This window comes from Tachysurus vachellii, chromosome 12, assembly GCF_030014155.1.
Source record: "Tachysurus vachellii isolate PV-2020 chromosome 12, HZAU_Pvac_v1, whole genome shotgun sequence".
Taxonomy (NCBI): Eukaryota; Metazoa; Chordata; class Actinopteri; order Siluriformes; family Bagridae; genus Tachysurus; species Tachysurus vachellii.
This window is the reverse complement of record NC_083471.1, coordinates 292,912-315,411: the sequence shown is the minus strand read 5'-3', so window position 1 is coordinate 315,411 and position 22,500 is coordinate 292,912. Positions and strand designations below refer to the sequence as shown.

The window sequence follows — 22,500 nt, the reverse complement described above, 5'->3', positions numbered from 1 at the left end:
GCTTTTCAAAATAAAAGCTTCGGTCCTGTTCACACGCATCCAGCTGTGATTTATTTATTTATTTATTTATTTATTTATTTATTTATTAGCAGTAAAAATAGCTCCAGCTTCTGTTCATCTCATTTAAACTGACGTGTTAGTAAATAGTTATTTTTTCAGTACACATACAGTGAGTGTTCACTTAAATAAGGCTTGTGTATAACATGTTCTGTCTTTAATAGAGCTGTAATGTGTAATATTTATGTGTTTGTTTATTAATACGGATTTCTAGATCATTTCTAAATTCATCTTACGGATATGTGAGTAAACTGCGATGCTCCTGTTCTCCACAAGAGGGCGCCATTACACCACTTTCTGTTCAGGCTGAAGCTCAACACTCACTCGGCTGTGTCCTAAATATAGGACTAGTGTTGGGCTGTGTCCTAAATATAGGACTAGTGTCCTAACTACAGGACTAGTGTTGGGATGTGTCCTAACTACAGGACTAGTGTCCTAACTACAGGACTAGTGTTGGGATGTGTCCTAACTACAGGACTAGTGTCCTAACTACAGGACTAGTGTTGGGATGTGTCCTAAATACAGGACTAGTGTTGGGCTGTGTCCTAACTACAGGACTAGTGTGGGGCTATGTCCTAACTACAGGACTAGTGAACTAAATACAGGACTAGTGTCCTAACTACAGGACTTGTACGGGGATGTGTCCTAAATACAGGACTAGTGTTGGGCTGTGTCCTAACTACAGGACTAGTACAGGACTAGTGTCCTAACTACAGGACTAGTACAGGACTAGTGTCCTAACTACAGGACTAGTGTGGGGCTATGTCCTAACTACAGGACTAGTGAACTAAATACAGGACTAGTGTCCTAACTACAGGACTAGTGTGGGGCTGTGTCCTAACTACAGGACTAGTGTTGGGCTGTGTCCTAACTACAGGACTAGTACAGGACTAGTGTCCTAACTACAGGACTAGTACAGGACTAGTGTCCTAACTACAGGACTAGTACAGGACTAGTGTCCTAACTACAGGACTAGTGTGGGGCTATGTCCTAACTACAGGACTAGTGAACTAAATACAGGACTAGTGTCCTAACTACAGGACTAGTGTGGGGCTGTGTCCTAACTACAGGACTAGTGTTGGGCTGTGTCCTAACTACAGGACTAGTGTTGGGCTGTGTCCTAACTACAGGACTAGTACAGGACTAGTGTCCTAACTACAGGACTTGTATGGGGCTGTGTCCTAACTACAGGACTAGTGTCCTAACTACAGGACTAGTGTGGGGATATGTCCTAAATACAGGACTAGTGTTGGGCTGTGTCCTAACTACAGGACTAGTGTTGGGCTGTGTCCTAACTACAGGACTAGTGTCCTAAATACAGGACTAATATGGGGCTGTGTCCTAACTACAGGACTAGTGTGGGGATGTGTCCTAAATACAGGACTAGTGTGGGGCTGTGTCCTAACTACAGGACTAGTGTCCTAACTACAGGACTAGTGTGGGGATGTGTCCTAAATACAGGACCAGTGTTGGGCTGTGTCCTAACTACAGGACTAGTGTCCTAACTACAGGACTAGTGTGGGGATGTGTCCTAAATACAGGACCAGTGTTGGGCTGTGTCCTAACTACAGGACTAGTGTCCTAACTACAGGACTAGTGTGGGGATGTGTCCTAAATACAGGACTAGTGTTGGGCTGTGTCCTAACTACAGGACTAGTGTGGGGATGTGTCCTAAATACAGGACTAGTGTTGGGCTGTGTCCTAACTACAGGACTAGTGTGGGGATGTGTCCTAAATACAGGACTAGTGTTGGGCTGTGTCCTAACTACAGGACTAATGTTGGGATGTGTCCTAACTACACTGTTCATACACATTACCCAGAATTCACTGGGCACGGTCAGTGGGGTTTAATCATACAATAAACATACAGTCTGTTTTGTTTTTGCACCAATCAGGCAGTAGACGTATAAAACACTGACAAACACCACAAATCTATTGAGGACTCAAATATTTATTATTTAAAACCAGTCACGACACAGAACACACTGATGTGGGATTTGGGACGAACATGAACTGACTAGCTTACATTAACCCCTGACCTCTGACCCTGCAATATTTATATTACTAAACACCAGCACACTTTTAATCCCAGTGAACAATTACACACAAAGTGAAAAAAAAAGCACACAAATACACAACACAGCAGACCAGAGGAGCCTGGATCAGGACAGCAGGGCTAATAACCGTCTGAGACGTCGTCCATCAAAATGGTATCTAAAGATACAGAGAATCATGTGACCAGCACACAGCTTTACCATCAGTACAAAAACACATCAAATCCAGTTCAGATTTATCTTTACACGTCAATCACACACACACACACACACACACACACGTAATTGGATAAGACACCAGCACACAATCCCACGTTAAGTGATGAGTAAAGTGTTGGACATGATCATGATGATCCAGTTCTGCAGCTCAGCTCATCTCCAGCTCGTCTTCACCCAAAGCCACATTTAAAAACATGTAAACGTTTAAAATTTACTTTACATTGAGAAATAATTCATTTTTCCAACAAGCCGATTTCATTATTAGGAAAAATCCATGTTTATGGAATCTGCAGAGATCCTGAAGGTGTGAGTCTCAACACATTAATGTTCATCAAGGAACACAAACATACAGAGAAAATATATATATAATAAAATCAGGACACACACACACACACACCCTTCTGCCGCTCAGACGCATTTCTCTTATGAAGAGCATCACAGGCTCCTGCTGTACGATGCTCAGGGGTGAAAATGCCCCAGAGGCACTTCCTGGACACGACAGTGGACCTCTGACTCCTCTGTAAAACCTCCCAGAAAGATCTCAGATCTTCAGAGTTCTCACATGAGGGAGTTAGACGGCTTTCTGAAGACAAACTGGCGTCTGAACCACTTCCTGTTTGGTTCCTGAACGCTTTTCTAAAAGCTCTGCAGCAGGTCCTGTAGACCAGCTCAGAAACACTTCCTGAAGACAATCTGGGGTCCGAACTCCTCGTACTCGTCCTGACTGATCCAGGCTGAGCAGAAGGACGACATGTTGGCGAGTACAGCTCCTCCTCTCCACACAGAGAAATCTCGACCTGGTGGGCTCGTGACCTTTACCCTCTCACCCAAACCTGCAGGGGCCAAAGCACCGATCTCACGCTGCAGACGTTCAGGAAGTCCAGCAAGCAGCGTGTTACCACCTTCAGAGACAGAAGACACAGACGATGTCTCCGTTTGAGAGAGAATTTATAACTGAATAAGATTATAATCTTTATAATTTAATCTCAGGACATTAAACTCACTCTTCTGCAGTCTAAATGTGTTCTATTTTATACATACAGGAGCAGGGACCCATATTTAAAGTGTGTTGTACCCGAGAGCACGATATTTCCCACCAGATCCCTGCGCAGGTCAACGTCTGACTGAAGAACAGATCTGAAAAGGCTCTCATGCATCCCATAATAATCCTGACCAATCAGCTCCGGCCTGAACAGGATCTCTGGAGCTCTGAAGATATCAAATAAACAAGTCAATAAACACCCACACCCCCCCCACACACACACACACCCCACCCACCCTACCTGAACCTTTCCGTCATCAGGGAGACGACATGTCCGTCCGGTAGAGTGTAATGCACCTGTGCATTGGCCCCGCCTCTTCCACTAAGCTCCGCCTCATAGTTGAGAGCTACGAAGCAGCATTTTTCCTTAATTTCACGCACAAGCTCCATCTCGGCAGACGTCCGCATGCACACACCCTGTTCCGTCAACAGCTGACACGCACACACACACACACAGTTTTGGTCATTAACACTAGTCACCTCAGGTCTGGTTCAGGAATCTCTAATTTACAAAGAGACCACAGGAAGTTCTGTAGTGTTGCTAAAGTGATAAAAGCTTTATGAAGGTAAAGGACACATAGCAACAGTTGCTAAGCACTGACAGGGAGGAGATGGGGTTCGTACCTGTTTGAGCTGCAGTGTGATGTCATTTCCTGCTAGATTAAAACGCTGAATAGCGTGAGATAGACAGTAACCTTCAAACACAGGGACACTGTGACTCACACCGTCTCCAGAGTCAAACACCACTCCTACACACACACACACACAGTACAAACAGCATCAGCATTTACAGTCATTAACACTGTCACCTCAGGTCTGCTTCAGGAATTTATAATTTGCAAAGTGACTATGTCTTCAAGCTTCTAAACAGCACCATCGCTGCAGAGGTGTGTGTGTGTGTGTGTACCGGTGGTCCGTCCGGTGGTGTACAGTGCCAGAACAGGCTGCAGTGCCATGTACGCAAGTGGAACATTAAAGTTCTCAAACATGAGCTCTACAGAACGCTGGCGGTTCTCACGGACACTCACAACTCCCTCAGTCAGTAACACAGGGTGATCCTCACTACACACACGCAACTGCTCAAAGGCATGACTCCAAATCTGTACACACACACACACACACAGAGTTAAGTGTGTACACACACACACACACAGAGTTAAGTGTGTACACACACACACACACAGAGTTAAGTGTGTACACACACACACACACAGAGTTAAGTGTGTACACACACACACACACAGAGTTAAGTGTGTACACACACACACACACAGAGTTAAGTGTGTACACACACACACAGAGTTAAGTGTGTACACACACACACAGAGTTAAGTGTGTACACACACACACAGAGTTAAGTGTGTACACACACACACAGAGTTAAGTGTGTACACACACACACAGAGTTAAGTGTGTACACACACACACAGAGTTAAGTGTGTACACACACACACAGAGTTAAGTGTGTACACACACACACAGAGTTAAGTGTGTACACACACACACAGAGTTAAGTGTGTACACACACACACAGAGTTAAGTGTGTACACACACACACAGAGTTAAGTGTGTACACACACACACAGAGTTAAGTGTGTACACACACACACAGAGTTAAGTGTGTACACACACACACAGAGTTAAGTGTGTACACACACACACAGAGTTAAGTGTGTACACACACACACAGAGTTAAGTGTGTACACACACACACAGAGTTAAGTGTGTACACACACACACAGAGTTAAGTGTGTACACACACACACAGAGTTAAGTGTGTACACACACACACAGAGTTAAGTGTGTACACACACACACACAGAGTTAAGTGTGTACACACACACACACAGAGTTAAGTGTGTACACACACACACACAGAGTTAAGTGTGTACACACACACACAGAGTTAAGTGTGTACACACACACACACAGAGTTAAGTGTGTACACACACACAGAGTTAAGTGTGTACACACACACAGAGTTAAGTGTGTACACACACACAGAGTTAAGTGTGTACACACACACAGAGTTAAGTGTGTACACACACACAGAGTTAAGTATACACACACACACACACAGAGTTAAGTGTGTATACACACACACACACACAGAGTTAAGTGTGTATACACACACACACACACAGAGTTAAGTGTGTATACACACACACACACACACACAGAGTTAAGTGTGTATACACACACACACACACAGAGTTAAGTGTGTATACACACACACACACACACACACAGAGTTAAGTGTGTATACACACACACACAGAGTTAAGTGTGTATACACACACACACACACACAGAGTTAAGTGTGTACACACACACACACACACACAGAGTTAAGTGTGTACACACACACACAGAGTTAAGTGTGTACACACACACAGAGTTAAGTGTGTACACACACACAGAGTTAAGTGTGTATACACACACAGAGTTAAGTGTGTATACACACACACAGAGTTAAGTGTACACACACACACAGAGTTAAGTGTACACACACACACACACAGAGTTAAGTGTACACACACACACACACAGAGTTAAGTGTACACACACACACACAGAGTTAAGTGTACACACACACACACACAGAGTTAAGTGTACACACACACACAGAGTTAAGTGTACACACACACACAGAGTTAAGTGTACACACACACACACACAGAGTTAAGTGTACACACACACAGAGTTAAGTGTACACACACACACACACAGAGTTAAGTGTACACACACACACACACACAGAGTTAAGTGTACACACACACACACACACACACACACACACACACACACAGAGTTAAGTGTATACACACACACAGAGTTAAGTGTGTATACACACACACACACACACACAGAGTTAAGTGTGTACACACACAGAGTTAAGTGTGTACACACACACACACACAGAGTTAAGTGTACACACACACAGAGTTAAGTGTACACACACACACACACAGAGTTAAGTGTACACACACACACAGAGTTAAGTGTACACACACACACACAGAGTTAAGTGTACACACACACACACACAGAGTTAAGTGTACACACACACACAGAGTTAAGTGTACACACACACACACACACACACACACAGAGTTAAGTGTACACACACACAGAGTTAAGTGTACACACACACACACACACACACAGAGTTAAGTGTACACACACACACACAGTTAAGTGTACACACACACACACACACACAGAGTTAAGTGTACACACACACACACACACACACAGAGTTAAGTGTACACACACACACACACAGAGTTAAGTGTACACACACACACACACACACACAGAGTTAAGTGTATACACACACACAGAGTTAAGTGTATACACACACACAGAGTTAAGTGTGTATACACACACACACACACACAGAGTTAAGTGTGTACACACACACAGAGTTAAGTGTGTACACACACACACACACACACACACAGAGTTAAGTGTACACACACACACACACACACAGAGTTAAGTGTACACACACACACACACACACAGAGTTAAGTGTACACACACACACACAGAGTTAAGTGTACACACACACACAGAGTTAAGTGTACACACACACACAGAGTTAAGTGTACACACACACACACACAGAGTTAAGTGTACACACACACACACACAGAGTTAAGTGTACACACACACACACACAGAGTTAAGTGTACACACACACACACACAGAGTTAAGTGTACACACACACACACACACAGAGTTAAGTGTACACACACACACACACAGAGTTAAGTGTACACACACACACACACACACAGTTAAGTGTACACACACACACACACAGAGTTAAGTGTACACACACACACACACACAGAGTTAAGTGTACACACACACACACACACACAGAGTTAAGTGTACACACACACACACACACAGAGTTAAGTGTACACACACACACACAGAGTTAAGTGTACACACACACACAGAGTTAAGTGTACACACACACACACACACAGAGTTAAGTGTACACACACACACACACAGAGTTAAGTGTACACACACACACACACAGAGTTAAGTGTACACACACACACACACAGAGTTAAGTGTACACACACACACACACAGAGTTAAGTGTACACACACACACACAGAGTTAAGTGTACACACACACACACAGAGTTAAGTGTACACACACACACACAGAGTTAAGTGTACACACACACACACAGAGTTAAGTGTACACACACACACACAGAGTTAAGTGTACACACACACACAGAGTTAAGTGTACACACACACACAGAGTTAAGTGTACACACACAGAGTTAAGTGTACACACACACACAGAGTTAAGTGTACACACACACACAGAGTTAAGTGTACACACACACACACAGAGTTAAGTGTACACACACACACACAGAGTTAAGTGTACACACACACACACAGAGTTAAGTGTACACACACACACACACAGAGTTAAGTGTACACACACACACACACAGAGTTAAGTGTACACACACACACACAGAGTTAAGTGTACACACACACACACAGACACACAGAGTTAAGTACACACACACACACACAGACACAGAGTTAAGTGTACACACACACACACACAGACACACACAGACACAGAGTTAAGTGTACACACACACACACACACACACACACACACACAGTTAAGTGTACACACACACACACAGAGTTAAGTGTACACACACACACACAGACACACACACACACAGAGTTAAGTGTACACACACACACACAGAGTTAAGTGTACACACACACACACAGAGTTAAGTGTACACACACACACACACAGAGTTAAGTGTACACACACACACACACAGAGTTAAGTGTACACACACACACACACACACACAGAGTTAAGTGTACACACACACACAGAGTTAAGTGTACACACACACACACAGAGTTAAGTGTACACACACACACACAGAGTTAAGTGTACACACACACACACAGAGTTAAGTGTACACACACACACACACACAGAGTTAAGTGTACACACACACACAGAGTTAAGTGTACACACACACACAGAGTTAAGTGTACACACACACACAGAGTTAAGTGTACACACACACACAGAGTTAAGTGTACACACACACACAGAGAGTTAAGTGTACACACACACACAGAGAGTTAAGTGTACACACACACACACACACACAGAGTTAAGTGTACACACACACACACACACACAGAGTTAAGTGTACACACACACACACACACACACACACACACACAGAGTTAAGTGTACACACACACACACACACAGAGTTAAGTGTACACACACACACACACACAGAGTTAAGTGTACACACACACACACACACACAGAGTTAAGTGTACACACACACACACAGAGTTAAGTGTACACACACACACACACACACACACACACACACAGAGTTAAGTGTACACACACACACACACACACAGAGTTAAGTGTACACACACACACAGAGTTAAGTGTACACACACACACACAGAGTTAAGTGTACACACACACACACAGAGTTAAGTGTACACACACACACACAGACACACAGAGTTAAGTGTACACACACACACACAGACACACACAGACACAGAGTTAAGTGTACACACACACACAGAGTTAAGTGTACACACACACACACAGAGTTAAGTGTACACACACACACACAGAGTTAAGTGTACACACACACACACACAGAGTTAAGTGTACACACACACACACACAGAGTTAAGTGTACACACACACACACACACACACAGAGTTAAGTGTACACACACACACAGAGTTAAGTGTACACACACACACACAGAGTTAAGTGTACACACACACACACAGAGTTAAGTGTACACACACACACACAGAGTTAAGTGTACACACACACACACACACAGAGTTAAGTGTACACACACACACAGAGTTAAGTGTACACACACACACAGAGTTAAGTGTACACACACACACAGAGTTAAGTGTACACACACACACAGAGAGTTAAGTGTACACACACACACAGAGAGTTAAGTGTACACACACACACACACACACAGAGTTAAGTGTACACACACACACACACACACAGAGTTAAGTGTACACACACACACACACACACAGAGTTAAGTGTACACACACACACACACACAGAGTTAAGTGTACACACACACACACACACACAGAGTTAAGTGTACACACACACACACACACACAGAGTTAAGTGTACACACACACACACAGAGTTAAGTGTACACACACACACACACACACACACACACACAGAGTTAAGTGTACACACACACACACACACACAGAGTTAAGTGTACACACACACACAGAGTTAAGTGTACACACACACACACAGAGTTAAGTGTACACACACACACACAGAGTTAAGTGTACACACACACACACAGAGTTAAGTGTACACACACACACACAGACACACAGAGTTAAGTGTACACACACACACACAGACACACACAGACACAGAGTTAAGTGTACACACACACACAGAGTTAAGTGTACACACACACACACAGAGTTAAGTGTACACACACACACACAGAGTTAAGTGTACACACACACACACACAGAGTTAAGTGTACACACACACACACACACACACAGAGTTAAGTGTACACACACACACAGAGTTAAGTGTACACACACACACACAGAGTTAAGTGTACACACACACACACAGAGTTAAGTGTACACACACACACACAGAGTTAAGTGTACACACACACACACACACAGAGTTAAGTGTACACACACACAGAGTTAAGTGTACACACACACACAGAGTTAAGTGTACACACACACACAGAGTTAAGTGTACACACACACACAGAGAGTTAAGTGTACACACACACACACACACACAGAGTTAAGTGTACACACACACACACACACACACACACACACACAGAGTTAAGTGTACACACACACACACACACAGAGTTAAGTGTACACACACACACACACACAGAGTTAAGTGTACACACACACACACACACACAGAGTTAAGTGTACACACACACACACACACACAGAGTTAAGTGTACACACACACACACAGAGTTAAGTGTACACACACACACACACACACACACACACACAGAGTTAAGTGTACACACACACACACACACACAGAGTTAAGTGTACACACACACACAGAGTTAAGTGTACACACACACACAGAGTTAAGTGTACACACACACACAGAGTTAAGTGTACACACACACACACAGAGTTAAGTGTACACACACACACAGAGTTAAGTGTACACACACACACAGAGTTAAGTGTACACACACACACAGAGTTAAGTGTACACACACACACAGAGTTAAGTGTACACACACACACACAGAGTTAAGTGTACACACACACACACAGAGTTAAGTGTACACACACACACACACACAGAGTTAAGTGTACACACACACACACACAGAGTTAAGTGTACACACACACACACACACAGAGTTAAGTGTACACACACACACACACAGAGTTAAGTGTACACACACACACACAGACACACAGAGTTAAGTACACACACACACACACAGACACAGAGTTAAGTGTACACACACACACACACACACACACAGACACAGAGTTAAGTGTACACACACACACACACACACACACACACAGTTAAGTGTACACACACACACACAGAGTTAAGTGTACACACACACACACACAGAGTTAAGTGTACACACACACACACAGACACACACAGACACAGAGTTAAGTGTACACACACACAGAGTTAAGTGTACACACACACACACAGAGTTAAGTGTACACACACACACACACAGAGTTAAGTGTACACACACACACACAGAGTTAAGTGTACACACACACACAGAGTTAAGTGTACACACACACACACACAGAGTTAAGTGTACACACACACACACACACACACAGAGTTAAGTGTACACACACACACACAGAGTTAAGTGTACACACACACACAGAGTTAAGTGTACACACACACACACAGAGTTAAGTGTACACACACACACACAGAGTTAAGTGTACACACACACACACACAGAGTTAAGTGTACACACACACAGAGTTAAGTGTACACACACACACACAGAGTTAAGTGTACACACACACACAGAGAGTTAAGTGTACACACACACACACACACACACAGAGTTAAGTGTACACACACACACACACACACAGAGTTAAGTGTACACACACACACACACACACACACACACACAGAGTTAAGTGTACACACACACAGAGTTAAGTGTACACACACACACACACACACACACAGAGTTAAGTGTACACACACACACACACAGAGTTAAGTGTACACACACACACACACAGAGTTAAGTGTACACACACACACAGAGTTAAGTGTACACACACACACAGAGTTAAGTGTACACACACACAGAGTTAAGTGTACACACACACACAGAGTTAAGTGTACACACACACACACAGAGTTAAGTGTACACACACACACACAGAGTTAAGTGTACACACACACACACAGAGTTAAGTGTACACACACACACACAGAGTTAAGTGTACACACACACACACAGAGTTAAGTGTACACACACACACAGAGTTAAGTACACACACACACAGACACAGAGTTAAGTGTACACACACACACACACACACAGACACAGAGTTAAGTGTACACACACACACACAGAGTTAAGTGTACACACACACACAGAGTTAAGTGTACACACACACAGAGTTAAGTGTGTACACACACACAGAGTTAAGTGTGTACACACACACACACAGAGTTAAGTGTACACACACACACACAGAGTTAAGTGTACACACACACACACACACACACACAGAGTTAAGTGTACACACACACACACACACACACAGAGTTAAGTGTACACACACACAGAGTTAAGTGTACACACACACAGAGTTAAGTGTACACACACACAGAGTTAAGTGTACACACACACAGAGTTAAGTGTACACACACACAGAGTTAAGTGTACACACACACACACAGAGTTAAGTGTACACACACACACACAGAGTTAAGTGTACACACACACACACAGAGTTAAGTGTACACACACACACACAGAGTTAAGTGTACACACACACACAGAGTTAAGTGTACACACACACACAGAGTTAAGTGTACACACACACACAGAGTTAAGTGTACACACACACACACAGAGTTAAGTGTACACACACACACACAGAGTTAAGTGTACACACACACACACAGAGTTAAGTGTACACACACACACACAGAGTTAAGTGTACACACACACACACAGAGTTAAGTGTACACACACACACACAGAGTTAAGTGTACACACACACACACAGAGTTAAGTGTACACACACACACACACACACAGAGTTAAGTACACACACACACACACAGACACAGAGTTAAGTGTACACACACACACACACACACAGACACAGAGTTAAGTGTACACACACACACACAGAGTTAAGTGTACACACACACACAGAGTTAAGTGTGTACACACACAGAGTTAAGTGTGTACACACACACACACAGAGTTAAGTGTGTACACACACACACACAGAGTTAAGTGTACACACACACACACACACACACACAGAGTTAAGTGTACACACACACACACACAGACACAGAGTTAAGTGTACACACACACAGAGTTAAGTGTACACACACACAGAGTTAAGTGTACACACACACAGAGTTAAGTGTACACACACACAGAGTTAAGTGTACACACACACAGAGTTAAGTGTACACACACACAGAGTTAAGTGTACACACACACAGAGTTAAGTGTACACACACACAGAGTTAAGTGTACACACACACAGAGTTAAGTGTACACACACACACAGAGTTAAGTGTACACACACACACAGAGTTAAGTGTACACACACACACAGAGTTAAGTGTACACACACACACAGAGTTAAGTGTACACACACACACACACAGAGTTAAGTGTACACACACACACACACACACACACACACACACACACACACACACACACAGGTGGTTTAAGTGTAATAACAGAATTTAACTTCTTGTTAAAACCTCACCATCTCCATCTGGTCCCAGTCTGATACCACACCGTTCCTCATTGGGTAATGAAGTGTTAACACACCCCTCATGTGCTGGGCGTCGTGTCCCACATACACACTACGCTCCACACTGCCACTCATCACCTCCTGCACAGTCAACACATTTTTATTTATTTGTTGTATTAATCTTCCTGTTTCCCTGAGAAGCTAACAGGAAGTAGAAGCTCTGATCCTTTAGTTCAGCACAAACTACATCCCAAAGCTTCTAAGTTCCTTTTCAGCTCGTCATTCTCAGCAGCTTTACCGTGTACTTGGGCAGACCGACAGCGGTGGGGAAGATGGTGGTGGGCAGATCCTGATCGGCAAACCCGGCTTTCACCAAACTGGAGCCGGTGTCCAACACCACAGGGGTCTGAAACTCACTCATCTACAGTTACACACACCAGGAACACAACACTGAACAACAATCTACACAAATGGAGAAGAAAAGAACATCACTGATTAAAACTGTGTGTGTTCAGAGCCTGAGGCTGGTTAATGCTCGTTAGTGGGTTAGTTTGTTAACTAGAACACTAAATGTTAATAATCCTAACTCCAACTCTAAGCATGTTAGCGGACGTTGGTGCAGCGACCCAGTGCATGAAACAGACCCAGATGAAGATGGTGGATGTAGCACATGTTCTGCTCCAGCTCTGATCCTCCAGAACTGTGAATACTGAGCAGATCAACAAAATTAGACACAAAAGTAGATCACATAATGGATCCAAACCTCTCTAGTGCAGATCTGAAGATGTTGAAGATCTGGTGATCTGCAGACACGTCTCGTTAAAGCACAGTCAACGTGATGAACTTCCTCCTTGTTTGTCTCCGCTGTTTCAGAGCGCTCAGATGTTTCAAGCAGACGGGATTCGTTTGTGTAGACCAGACTTTCATACCATGACTCTTCAGGTCTGCTGATACATTCTGAGCTTTCGGGTTCTTCAGGAACATTCTGAACCCCAACTCCAAGATCCAGAGTGTGAAGATTGTTATTGTTGGCATTATGGTTTTTCAGCTCTATTGAGGTTCTACATGGAATCTTGCACTCTTTTGTTGATGAATTAACAGATGATTCTGGAGATGTAGAAAGAGCAGTCTGATGTGTAGCGTCAGATGCGTTCTCTTCTGAATCTGCACTTATCTGTAATTTCAGTCTAACAGTTTGAGGAAGAGGTGTTGGACCACCAGGATCAAACGCAGTTGTCAATACGTCCTCTGATGTTAACGTTTCCACCTTGAGATCTTCACTACACTTTTCAGTCGAGTCCAAGATTATACATTCTTCTTCTCTCACATCATGAGGATCTAAGAGTTTTTTTGATTGTCCAATATCAGGACTTTGGACATTAGACAGATTTATGACTGAAGATACCATGTCTGTCATTTCTTTTGTCTCACATCCACAAACACCAGCTGCCATGACAGAAGGCAAAGCAACCGTTCTGGATGACGCAGAAGAGTCAACGTTTTGTTGGGCCACAAAATCTAAACTCATGTTAATGGAATCATTGGTTGAAGAATCTGCAGCAACATTCAAACATTTACAGTTGACTGACGCTTCTGGATCAGAACATTTGTGCTGAACATCTGCAGCCATGTCTGATGGTTGCTGAATGATGGGTTTCTCTAAACATGGTTTATTGATGACTTGTGCATCTTGTGCTAAACTTTTGCAGTTCCTCAGGAGAGCTTCATCATCTGGTTTCAACACTGAACCTGTTCCCATAATGGAACACCTGACAAATTTATGTCCCCTGCTCAGATATTTTAGCTTGCTTTTCTTCATCTCGATGCTCAGGTTCCTCTCCATCTCCTCCACTTCCTTCTTCTCTTGTTCCAGTTTCTCAAGGAACTGCTTCCGGTTCTCCCCGAGGCTCAGAGATGACGTCCTTTCCTTAGATTCACAGCAACGAATCTCGTTGATTTTCATGTTCTCTTCAACAAGCTTTTCCTCCAAGGCCTTCAGATTTTCTTCACCGTTCAAAAGCTCTGATCTTTCCGGACTTCCCTTTACTGGTTGAAGGTGAACGAGCGAGTCAGAGCCTGGTACTGATGGAGCTTTACCACTCGGATTCTGAGACAAAACTTCATCACATCCAAAATGAAGGGAGACGAGATCATCCTCCAATCCAATCACACCTGCTTCAGCCAAGTCAGAGGAGTTCATCTGAGTAAATTCCCAAGCTTTGCTCCATGAAGGCCACATTTTGTATGGACTGTCTGCTTCCAGAAGAACATCCAAGATCTCCTCCTGAGCAAGAACACTCTCCTCTTCTTGCAGGATTCCAGCTGTTCGGCTCAGCATTTCTTCCACGGTTCTGAGCTCCTGCTGTTCTTTTATTTCCCACTCAGGATCAGGCTCACCGAGTAATAAGCTCTCAGAGCCATGCAGATCATACGAGTCCCAGAGGAGCGTGGGCACGGCCTCTGAGCTTTCAGTTCCAGGTCCTCCATCGGTGATGGTGCTTGAGAGGACGTTACCTACGGGGCTCCACTCGCTACTCTGATCCTGAAGATCACACACACTTGTTTCGGTTGTCTGTGTTAACCGATCGCAGCTCCTAGTCTCCTTTTGCTGGGTGGGAGAGATAATCACAGTGTAGCAGCTCTCCAGATCATCTACAGGGAGACTCAGCCAGGGGTTTTTGGGAAGCGTGGCTGAACGTTTCACAGTGATCTCAAAGTTTACAGAGTCTCCGCTTACATTTGGCATGATGTGGATACTGGGAGCTGGAAGAGATTTCTGCTCACTGAGACCCTCAGGTAAGATGGAAACTTGATCCTCATTGACATGCAGGAGAGATTTTAGTCTGGATGCTTCATCCTGGCACGTCTTCCCACCTCCTGCTCCATCAAACCCAGAATCAAAGGAGCTAAGTGATGGTGGCTTTGTTCCAGACTGAAGTAGCAGAGGATAACAGACACCGTCGTGTCTCGTCAGAACATTTACAGAGTGTGGAAATAAATCTGAATCTCTGAAGACACTCTGATCACACGTATTCCTCAGAGTATGAGGGTCAGAGGTTAACTCCACAGTTCTGCTCTTTAGATACTCATACTGCCACTGCAGAGCCATCTGGAGGTCAGGAAGTGTCGAAGAACCAGGAGAGAACAACAACTTACGTAAACATGAACACCTGCAAAGCAAAATGCTAATTAGTTTTAAACAGAACGAGTAACAGCTTCACACCTCAGACTTTCTCAAAACAGTCATCACCTGTGTGTAAGCTGCTTTCCTGCAATCTCCAGATGTGCATCAGGGACAATATTAGCCAGGTGGAGCAACTGCTGTAGCTCCTCCACATCAGGAGGAGGATGTAACCTGAGAAAAGCTTCAATCACAGAGAAGACTTCAGTCTGCTTGTGCGAGAGAATCGTTTCCTCTTGGTTATATTTGATCGAGCAAGTTTTCCACAGAAGATCCTGAAGGAAGCTCTCACACACTGCCACATGGTACCACCACTGGATCTGGTAACATTAACAACATTAATAAACACCTGGTAGATTAAAACAGAAAGGTTTCTACATCCATCTCCCTCTCTCACATTGGTGTGTTCAACTCTACTTGTGTCTCACTTATTTACAAGCTCATCTGTAGATTGTACCTCCACTCATGACCTCCATCACCCATCCATCACCCATCCTTTCCTTCAGTACCCAAATCCCTGCACTTCTACTGACTCAGTTTTGTGTAACAGGATAACAATCAAACTTAACAGATGCCTAGCTAACTGAGAACATTGGACTTGATCTCACACACACACACACACACACACACACACAGACACACACACAGACACACACACAGACACACACACAGACACACACACAGACACACACACAGACACACACACACACACACACACAGACACACAGACACTCCCACACACAGACACTCCCACACACAGACACTCCCACACACAGACACACCCACACACAGACACACCCACACACAGACACACCCACACACAGACACACCCACAGACACACACACACACAGACACTCCCACACCCACCCGCCCAGACAGACAGACACACACTCACACACCCACCCACCCAGACAGACACTCCCACACCCACCCGCCCAGACAGACAGACACACACACACACACCCACCCACCCAGACAGACACTCCCACACCCACCCGCCCAGACAGACAGACACACACTCACACACCCACCCACCCAGACAGACACTCCCACACCCACCCGCCCAGACAGACAGACACACACTCACACACCCACCCACCCAGACAGACACTCCCACACACAGACAGCAGTAACATGAACAATAAATAAAATGTACTTTATTGTAGCAGTGATGGAAGGTGCAGATGGTGTTTAGGTTCCTGTTCTGAAGCTCAGTGACTGCTCTGAGCTCATTTGTACGTCTCTCCAGATCATTTATCCACTCATGTCCTCGATTCTCTCTGAAAACCTCAGTCTCTGATACAGAGTTTAACAAGTCCTCAGCACGACGCACCAGCACCTAACACACAGGGGAGAGGGAGAGAGAGAGAGAGAGAGAGAGAGAGAGAGAGAAACAGAGACAGAGAGAGAAACAGAGACAGAGAGAGAGCGCGAGAGAGAAACAGAGAGAGAGCGCGAGAGAGAAACAGAGAGAGAGAGCGAGACAGAGAGCGAGACAGAGAGCGAGACAGAGAGCGAGACAGAGAGCGAGACAGAGAGCGAGACAGAGAGCGAGAAACAGAGAGAGAGCGAGAAACAGAGAGAGAGCGAGAAACAGAGAGAGAGCGAGAAACAGAGAGAGAGCGAGAAACAGAGCGAGAGCGAGAAACAGAGCGAGAGCGAGAGACAGAGCGAGAGTGAGAGACAGAGCGAGAGTGAGAGACAGAGAGAGACAGAGAGAGAGCGAGAGACAGAGAGAGACAGAGAGAGACAGAGAGACAGAGAGAGACAGAGAGAGACAGAGAGAGAGCGAGAGACAGAGAGAGACAGAGAGAGAGCGAGAGACAGAGAGAGACAGAGAGAGAGCGAGAGACAGAGAGAGACAGAGAGACAGCGAGAGACAGAGAGACAGCGAGAGACAGAGAGACAGACAGAGAGCGAGAGACAGAGAGACAGACAGAGAGCGAGAGACAGAGCGCGAGACAGAGCGCGAGACAGAGCGCGAGACAGAGCGCGAGACAGAGCGCGAGACAGAGCGCGAGACAGAGCGCGAGACAGAGCGCGAGACAGAGAGCGAGACAGAGAGCGAGACAGAGAGCGAGACAGAGAGCGAGACAGAGAGCGAGACAGAGAGAGAGAAACAGAGAGAGAGAGAGAGAGAGAGAGAGAGAGAGAAAGAAACAGAAGAGAGAGACAGAGAGAGAAACAGAAGAGAGAGAGGACCAACTTTAACTACAACAACATTCTTCCATACATTTTGCCTCTTCCTTGCAGCCCACCCTCCCTCCCTCCCTCCCTCCCTCCCTCCTCACAGTAACCCCCAACATGCAGAAGTCGTCGTCCTCTTACTTACCGCAGCACGTGTGCACACAGACGTTTTAAACTCCAGCTGCAGAGTTTCAGCTGTGTTGGAATCTCGCAGTGCCTCAGGTGTGTACGACTGCATCTTCTGGATAACACACTCCATATCACACACAACCTGAAACACACACACACACAAACCAGAAACATCCATTTAACACACAAACACACCACTGAAAAAATTCCATCCTCCTTCTATACAAACCCAACACCAAACATCTGTGACACGAACACAAAGTGCTCTTTAACAAATGTAAATAAATAAACTTTAGTTATTGACTCGATGACAAGTGTGTTACTGACACACAAATACACTGTCACTAAAGTGTGGGACCTGCTGGGAGTCTCTCTGAAGCTGGAGGACATGCAGTCGGACAAGAGCATTAGAGAAAACACGTCTCCACAGCAACTCCACTTTCTCCACAGCTGCCTGGATTCTACACACACACAGAGAAAGATAGTGTGAGTGTCAGCAGTTCAGTACATGACACACACACACACTGCTCACACACTCCTCCATTTGGGTCATAAATCTGAATATTGCACAGCTTTCACTGGGGATATTAACATATCAATACACTGTGTGTGGGCAGGAAATTAGCTCCAATGCGCACACACACACACAGGCACACACACAGGCACACACACAGGCACACACACAGGCACACACACAGGCACACACACAGGCACACACACAGGCACACACACACAGGCACACACACACAGGCACACACACAGGCACACACACAGGCACACACACAGGCACACACACAGGCACACACACAGGCACACACACTACATGAAGTTATAACAATAATTCAAATACAATTTATTTGTATAGAGCTTTTAATAATAGGCTTTACAGAAAAATAGAAACCTAAGAGGGGAAAAATAATATATATAAAATAAGAAAAAGAAAAAATAAGTAAAAGAATACATACATTTAAAGTTTAAAATTAATTAAAAAAAAATATTAAATGAATATACTGTATATCTATCCCTATCTCTAATGAGCAAGTCTGAGGTGACGGCAGCAAGGAAAAACTGTCTGAGATGATAAGAGGAAGAAACCTTGAGATATATAAACATTAAACAAAACCAGTACTGTGGGTGTGGGTGTGTGTTTGGGTGTGGGTGTGAGTGTGGGTGTGGGTGAGTGTTTGGGTATGTGTGGGTGAGTCTGGGTGTGAGTGTGTGGGTGGGTGAGTGTTTGGGTGTGTGTGGGTGAGTGTGAGTGTGGGTGTGAGTGTGTGTTTGGGTATGTGTGGGTGGGTGTGGGTGTGAGTGTGTGGGTGTGTGTGGGTGAGTGTGAGTGTACCGGTCGTAGTTCTGCAGCATCTCCAAAGCAGTCTGTGTGAACAGCACAGTCCCCACCATGGCCTGGTAACACGGATCCCGCTCAGGAGAACGAAACTTCTCCAGCACACACTTACACCTCTTATATAAGGCATCCAAACCCAGATCTCTACACACACACACACACACACACACACAGAGACACACACACACACACACACACACACAGAGACACACACACAGACACACACACACAGACACACACACACAGACACACACAGACACACACACACACACACACACACACACACACACACACACACAAGTTTTACAAAATCATTCATCTTCAAACCCTCACAGAAGAACACTAACATTTGCGAGTGTTTTATTTTTTTCCAATAACTAAAGACTTTAATAACAACCAGTTGATGCTGTGATGTTACCTGCGAAGCCGCTCGAGTCGCCCCTGATTGGTCGAACAGAAAACGGTGAGCAATTCATACTCAGTAGGAACAGAGAGCTTCGAGAAATCCTGCAAAGCGCTGATACACACTGGCAACTTCCTGACCACAGCCACAAACTCCTGTACAAAACTGTCCATCTCCTGCACACACACACACACACACACACACACACACACACAGTAATAAAAGCATTATTTGTGACAAACTTATGAAACATTCAAACAACCAGGTGTGTGTGTGTGTGTGTCTCTTTCAGTTGCTAATGACCATGATGTCACTGAAGTGTTTGTGAAAAAAAAAGGCTGCATTTATCTCAGAATTTTCAGACCTGAGGGGAAGCGAGATGAAAGTTCAGAATGACACACAAACCTCACGTTGTATTAGAGATGGTGCGTACACTCACACACACACACTTCATTATCTATTCAGCATGACACATCACATGTCTAAGAGCACACACACACACTTCAGTGTTCTAGAGTAATAACCCCAGGATGATGTGAGGCAGCAGATCTGCTACCATTTATTTATATTTTTACACCAGATTCCTCACAGAGATCATCATCAACACAGAAATGTAGTTCCTCAGTCCTGAAAACATAAAGGTGAAGCTTCTGACACTGGAGACTCCTTCACCACATCAATGAGAGTCTCTACTCTCTAAATATCCCTATGCAAGAACTGTTACTATGGTAACCACAATGTATCAGAGCCTAACATACAGCTGATGTCTACAAGTACAAGAGTCGCTCACTTTGATGAAGGAGACCCAGCTCTCATGACTGTAGATGAAATATCCTCCTAGATTAGCTGGTAGCTGACTGCGGTCCACGTAGTTACTCAGCTCAAACACTTCTCTGAGGAACACACACTGACAAAGGGGGAAAAAACAAACAAACAAACAAACAAACAAATAACGGTGTTAAAATGTCCACACACATGAGATCATTCAGTCCTGTATTAAAACATCTAGTGCACATGGAGAACTGGCTAGTTAACTATGCTAGTTAAGATACACAGCTAACTGGTTAACAGTGCTACATTAAACTACTAGTTAGTTTGGGTAAAATGACAACCTTAAGCTCCAACTGGACCTGTGGAGCCGAGCACCTCATGTGGAGCTGAGCACCTCTTATAAAAAATTAGAACATGAAACTTTCACTAAGAGCGAAACCTTCAGCTGTGGAGATGGAGTGTGTGTAATAAATTCAGCACTGCAGGAAGATCAGACTCTGAATAAATAACACATTAGTCTGATCTCTTCATCTGTGTATCAGACAGAGACGCACCTTAACCACCGGCGAGCATTTGGACGAACTCAAGAGTTTCTGCAGCTTCTGAACATCTCGCTTTTTGGGCTGAACGACATAGAAGGAGTGCACAGTGCGTCGGTGGAGCTGAGGGAAGATCAGATAAAACAATCAGACCCAGCAGCTCAGTGACTAATCCCTTAAACACAGCAGGTCCATGACCAGGGCTTCTGACCAATCATTATCATTTAAATATCAACAGTCAGTGCTCTGATCTCATCCTGAGCTCCAATAACTTTTAAGAACCTAATAAACCCTGTGTTACAGAGACACACACAGACAGACAGACACACAGACAGACAGACACACAGACAGACAGACACACAGACACCCACAGACAGACAGACACCCACAGACAGACAGACACCCACAGACAGACAGACACCCACAGACAGACAGACACCCACAGACAGACAGACACCCACAG

The 22,500-nt window shown here is 44.5% G+C and overlaps 2 protein-coding genes across 2 annotated transcripts in view; both read right to left on the bottom strand.

Moving 5' to 3' along the window:
• Positions 1-28, bottom strand: part of rpf2 (ribosome production factor 2 homolog) — a 4,802-nt gene extending 4,774 nt beyond the window's left edge. The window contains exon 1 of the mRNA XM_060883056.1: positions 1-28. This exon is cut by the window's left edge and continues 108 nt beyond it. The gene's annotated coding sequence lies outside the window, so the exon portion shown is untranslated.
• Positions 29-1,990: 1,962 nt separating this feature from the next.
• LOC132855210 (uncharacterized) overlaps positions 1,991-22,500 on the bottom strand; it is a 27,598-nt gene continuing 7,088 nt past the window's right edge. The window contains exons 5-20 of the mRNA XM_060884005.1: positions 22,053-22,160; positions 21,518-21,634; positions 20,743-20,903; positions 20,322-20,468; positions 19,338-19,440; positions 18,996-19,121; positions 17,820-18,002; positions 16,732-16,982; positions 14,245-16,651; positions 13,780-13,902; positions 13,494-13,622; positions 4,280-4,472; positions 3,997-4,121; positions 3,614-3,804; positions 3,406-3,539; positions 1,991-3,232 (exon numbers count right to left, since the gene is read on the bottom strand). Of these exons, the coding sequence (XP_060739988.1) occupies positions 3,000-3,232; positions 3,406-3,539; positions 3,614-3,804; positions 3,997-4,121; positions 4,280-4,472; positions 13,494-13,622; positions 13,780-13,902; positions 14,245-16,651; positions 16,732-16,982; positions 17,820-18,002; positions 18,996-19,121; positions 19,338-19,440; positions 20,322-20,468; positions 20,743-20,903; positions 21,518-21,634; positions 22,053-22,160 (4,731 nt within the window). The 3' untranslated portion in view covers positions 1,991-2,999. The remainder of the gene's footprint in view (positions 3,233-3,405; positions 3,540-3,613; positions 3,805-3,996; positions 4,122-4,279; positions 4,473-13,493; positions 13,623-13,779; positions 13,903-14,244; positions 16,652-16,731; positions 16,983-17,819; positions 18,003-18,995; positions 19,122-19,337; positions 19,441-20,321; positions 20,469-20,742; positions 20,904-21,517; positions 21,635-22,052; positions 22,161-22,500) is intronic.